General features: G+C 43.9%; 1 protein-coding gene across 1 annotated transcript; it reads left to right on the forward strand.

Moving 5' to 3' along the window:
* The first annotated feature begins 2,617 nt into the window (after positions 1-2,617).
* Positions 2,618-3,336, forward strand: LOC138876128 (uncharacterized). Its single transcript, XM_070155028.1, has 2 exons — positions 2,618-3,016; positions 3,109-3,336. Exons 1-2 carry the CDS (start codon positions 2,618-2,620, stop codon positions 3,334-3,336), a joined length of 627 nt encoding a protein of 208 aa, XP_070011129.1.
* The last annotated feature ends 1,496 nt before the right edge of the window (positions 3,337-4,832 follow it).

Consider the following 4,832-nt stretch of genomic DNA (forward strand, 5'->3'; position numbering starts at 1 on the left):
TCCACGAAGATGAGCTGCCACCGGAAGGGCTAAGCCACAACAAGGCGTTGCACATCACTATGCAATGCGAGGATTATTTCATCACCAGAGTCTTGATTGACGGAGGATCCAGCCTCAACATTTGTCCACTAGTAACACTCAGAACATTGGGGAAAGGTCTGCATGAGATCAAAGACGGGGCTATCAATGTCAAAGCTTTCGATGGTTCCCATGGTCCACTATCGGGGAGATTATCCTGTGTTTACAGATGGGGCCTACTTATTTTGATGTTGACTTTCAAGTGATAACGTGTCGGCGTCTTATAACCTGCTGTTGGGACGACCATGGATTCATACTGCTGGAGCTGTAGCATCAACCCTACATCAGGCAGTGAAATTTGAATGGAATTACTAAAAGGTGACTATTCATGGCGACGGTAGCAATCCCATATACAGTCTCCAAATCGGAGGAAGAAGAAAGATAGGTAGAGAAACGTGCCACCATATCGAGCGAGTCAACGCCGTGCACAAGGATAAATGGTGGGATAACAAAATTGAGAGCATATTGAACTGGTGTAGGTATGAACCGGGCAAAGGGCTTAGCAAGAATCTCCAAGGAATTTCTAAGCCTATCAAGTTGAAGAAACACGGTACCACTTTCGGTTTGGGATATGAATACACTTGGGAAGAGTTCAACCACTGGTCGCCACCATGGAGCAGTCCCTACTACCCACTGGAACATCCGATACCTCACTTGGAACAGACTTTTCAACCAGCCGATGTTATATATGGGTCGGAAGAACAGGAAGCACTGGCAGTAATAAGGAGTTTGTTTTTGAAAGATCATAACATGGACTGTTGCGTCATTTTCGAGGAGGAGGGGGAAGAAGGCCCTTCTATACAAACCATGAGCCCAGGAGCACGCCTCAACAATTGGTCCATCAGAACCACCAGAGCCCAGAAAGCTTTGGGGTAGCAAGGTTGAACAAAGCACCATGCATTAGCTTTATTTTTCGCTAGTTGACTTTTTCCGCATTTTTTTTGAAATAAAATCTCAAATGTTCAAAACTGTTACGAAATTTATCAAAAGCATTTCATTTTCTTATAAATCTTGCTCTTATCATTTACTTTATTTACACAGCATTACTATTACTTGTCTTGATGAACCAACGACTGTGACATGCAACGAGAAAACACAACAAACGGATATAGACTCAGAAGAAGATGATATACCAGAAGAGGTTGTTAAAGAGGTTGAGGATTTTGAGAATAGACCTAAGTCTAACTTGGACGAGACTGAGGTTGTTAACTTGGGAGATGCAGAAAACGTCAAAGAAATGCGTATCAGTGTTCACCTGTCACCATCAGAAAAGGAAGAATACACAGAATTTCTAAGGGAATATGAGGACATATTCGCCTGGTTGTACGACGACATGACTAGTTTGAGTACGTCTATTGTGGCTCATAAACTACCAACCGATCCTACATGCCCACCGGTAAAGCAGAAGCTCAGGAAGTTCAAGCCCGACATGAGTTTGAAAATCAAGGAAGAAGTTACCAAGCAAGTCAAAGCCAAGGTTCTCAGAGTAGTAGAGTATCCAACATGGTTAGCCAACATCGTGCCAGTACCAAAGAAGGACGGGAAGGTCAGAGTCTGTGTCGACTACCGGGACCTCAACCGGGCCAGTCCAAAGGACGACTTCCCCTTGCCAAACATACATATCCTAATCGACAATTGCGCCAAGCATGAGCTGTAGTCGTTTGTTTATTGTTTTGTTAGGTACCATCAGATATGGATAGATGAAGAAGACGCTGAGAAAACGACTTTCATTACGTCGTGGGGGATGTATTGTTACAAGATAATGTCATTTGGGTTAAAGAACGCTGGGGCCACCTACATGAGGGCCATGACTACCATTTTCCATGATATGATACACAAAGAGATCGAGGTATATGTAGACGATGTCATCATCAAATCCAAGAGAGCCATTTACCACATGGAAGATCTGAAGAAGTTCTTCAACAGACTGAGAAAGTACAACCTGAAACTGAATCCCGCCAAATGTGCATTCGGGGTTCCTATCAGAAAACTACTTGGGTTCATTGTGAGTTGTTGAGGAGTAGAACTGGATCCGTCAAAGGTCAAAGCCATTCAAGAATTGCCACCGCCAAGGAACAATAAGGACGTAATAAGTTTCTTGGGGAGACTCAACTACATCAGCCGGTTCATAGCTCAATTTACTGTCATATGTGAACCAATCTTTAAAATGCTGAAGAAGGACGCCGCTACCAAATGGACTGATGCACGTAAGAAAGCCTTCGATAGAATCAAGGAGTACCTGTCAACACCACCAGTTTTGGTCCCGCCCGAGCCGGGCAGACCTCTATTGCTCTACCTTACAGTGTTGGATGGAGCATTCGGTTGTGTTCTAGGGCAGCATAATGAAACGGGGAGGAAGGAGCAAGCCATCTATTATCTCAGCAAGAATTTCATCCCGTACGAGGCCCGGTATTCTCTGTTAGAGTGCACCTGTTGTGCTCTGACTTGGGTAGCTCAGAAGCTGAGGCACTATTTCTGTGCCTACACCACATATCTCATATCAAGGATAGATCCGTTGAAGTACATCTTCCAAAAGCCCATGCCCACTGGCAAGCTGGCCAAGTGGCCGATCCTATTAAGTGAATTTGACATTGTTTATGTGACCCAGAAAGCAATCAAGGGACAAGCACTAGCGGATCATCTTGCTGAAAATCCCGTGGACGGAGAATACGAACCCCTAAAAACGTATTTCCCTGACGAGGAGGTATCCTTCATAGGAGAAGACATTGTAGAATCCTATGATGGTTGGATAATGTTTTTCGACGGAGCAACGAATTTCAAAGGAGTTGGCATAGGAGCAGTCCTAGTATCAGAAACTGGCCAGCATTATCCGGTGCCTGCGAAGCTCAGATTCCCATGCACCAACAACATGGCCGAGTACGAAGCATGCATCCTGGGACTCAAGATGGCCATTGACATGTACATCCAGGAATTGCTAGTGATCGGGGACGCAGACCTCCTTATACATCAGGTCCGAGAAGAATGGGCAACTAAGAATTCCAAATACTCCCGTATTTGCATCATGTACAGGAGTTGAGGAAGAGGTTCACGAAGACAGAGTTTCGACATGTCCCCAGGGTCCAGAATGAGTTTGCCGATGCATTGGCAACCCTATCATCTATGATTCAGCATCCAGATAAGAACATCATAGATCCTATTCCAGTGAAGATTCATGATCAGCCAGCTTACTATGCACATGTCGAACAAGAAGTAGATGGGAAGCCTTGGTTTCATGACATCAAGGAATACTTGGAATAAGGAGAATACCCAGAGCTTTAAAATCCCACTCAGAAGCGCACGCTTCGAAGGTTATCTAACAATTTCTTTCACAAAGGAATATTGTATAGGAGGACTCTGGATTTGGGATTGTTAAGGTATGTCGATGCAAAGGAAGCATCTAAGCTGATAGAAGAAATCCATGCTGGGACTTGCGGTCCACATATTAACGGTTTTGTCTTAGCCAAGAAAATACTCTAGGCAGGTTATTTTTGGATGACTATGGAAACGGACTGTATCTAGTATGTTCGAAAGTGCCATCGTTGTCAGATACATGCAGACATGATAAAGGTGCCTCCGAACGAGCTTACTGTAACAAGATCGCCATGGCCATTCGCCGCTTGGGGAATGGATGTCATCGGACCTATCGAGCCAGCCGCATCAAATGGGCACAGGTTCATTCTAGTAGCAATTGATTATTTCACCAAATGGGTTGAAGCAGCATCATACAAAGCAGTGACTAAGAAAGTCGTGGCAGATTTTATCCACGACCGTATTATTTGTCGGTTCAGAATTCCGGAGTCAATTATTACCGATAATGGTTCCAATCTCAACAATGATCTGATGAAAGCAATGTGTGAAACATTCAAGATCAAACACAAGAATTCTACAACTTACAAACCTCAAATGATTGGAGCTGTAGAACCGGCCAACAAGAATATCAAGAAGATACTAGGGAAATGATAGAGAAGCATAAGTAGTGGCACGAAAAGCTATCATTTGCTTTATTGGGATACCATACCATAGTTCGCACATCAACCGGGGAAACTCCCTATATGTTGGTTTATGGTACAGAGGCAGTCATTCCTGCCGAGGTAGAAATTCCCTCCTTAAGGATCATACAGGAAGCAGAACTTGACAACGCAGAATGGGTGAAAAGTCGCTACGAGCAGTTAGATCTTATAGATGGGAAAATAATTGAATGTAGTTTTCCACGGTCATCTTTATCGGAACAGAATGACCAGAGCCTTCGACAAAAGAGTCAAGCCGAGACAATTCACATCGGGGCATCTGGTGTTAAAGAGAATCTTTCCTCATCAGGATGAAGGATGAAGCCAAAGGGAAATTCTCTCTTAATTGGCAGGGACCATACCTGGTTCACCGGGTTCTAACAGGAGGATCCCTCATACTTGCAGAAATGGACGGAGAAGTTTGGCCAAAGCCGATCAATTCAGACGCAGTCAAATGATACTATGTGTAGCATTTACGATTTCCTTATATGATGTAATTTGAAATTCACCTGACCTGATTCCCGTTTAAGAGGGGATACGTAGGCAGCCCTATGGGTTTGGTCACAATTAAATAAAATTTCATTTCCCCCTGCTATTGGAAACTGGGGCAGAATTTTGAGGAAGACCCTCAAAATTCCAATGTCGATTTCAACCATTTATCTCACACAGCTGTCAGAAGTAGAAAACCAGTAAACTGGGGCAGAATTTTGAGGAGGACTCTAACAATTCCGGAGCAAAAGAGGTTGC

Source organism: Nicotiana sylvestris, chromosome 1 (assembly GCF_000393655.2).
Source record: "Nicotiana sylvestris chromosome 1, ASM39365v2, whole genome shotgun sequence".
Classification (NCBI taxonomy): domain Eukaryota; kingdom Viridiplantae; phylum Streptophyta; class Magnoliopsida; order Solanales; family Solanaceae; genus Nicotiana; species Nicotiana sylvestris.

What these genes read in the sequence shown, in the direction of transcription:
- LOC138876128 (XM_070155028.1), top strand. Translation starts at nt 2,618, where the DNA reads ATGCCCACTGGCAAGCTGGCCAAGTGGCCGATCCTATTAAGTGAATTT. An exon ending in TGTACATCCAGGAATTGCTA is followed by an intron (nt 3,017 to 3,108) that starts GTGATCGGGGAC and finishes CATCATGTACAG; the next exon opens with GAGTTGAGGAAGAGGTTCAC.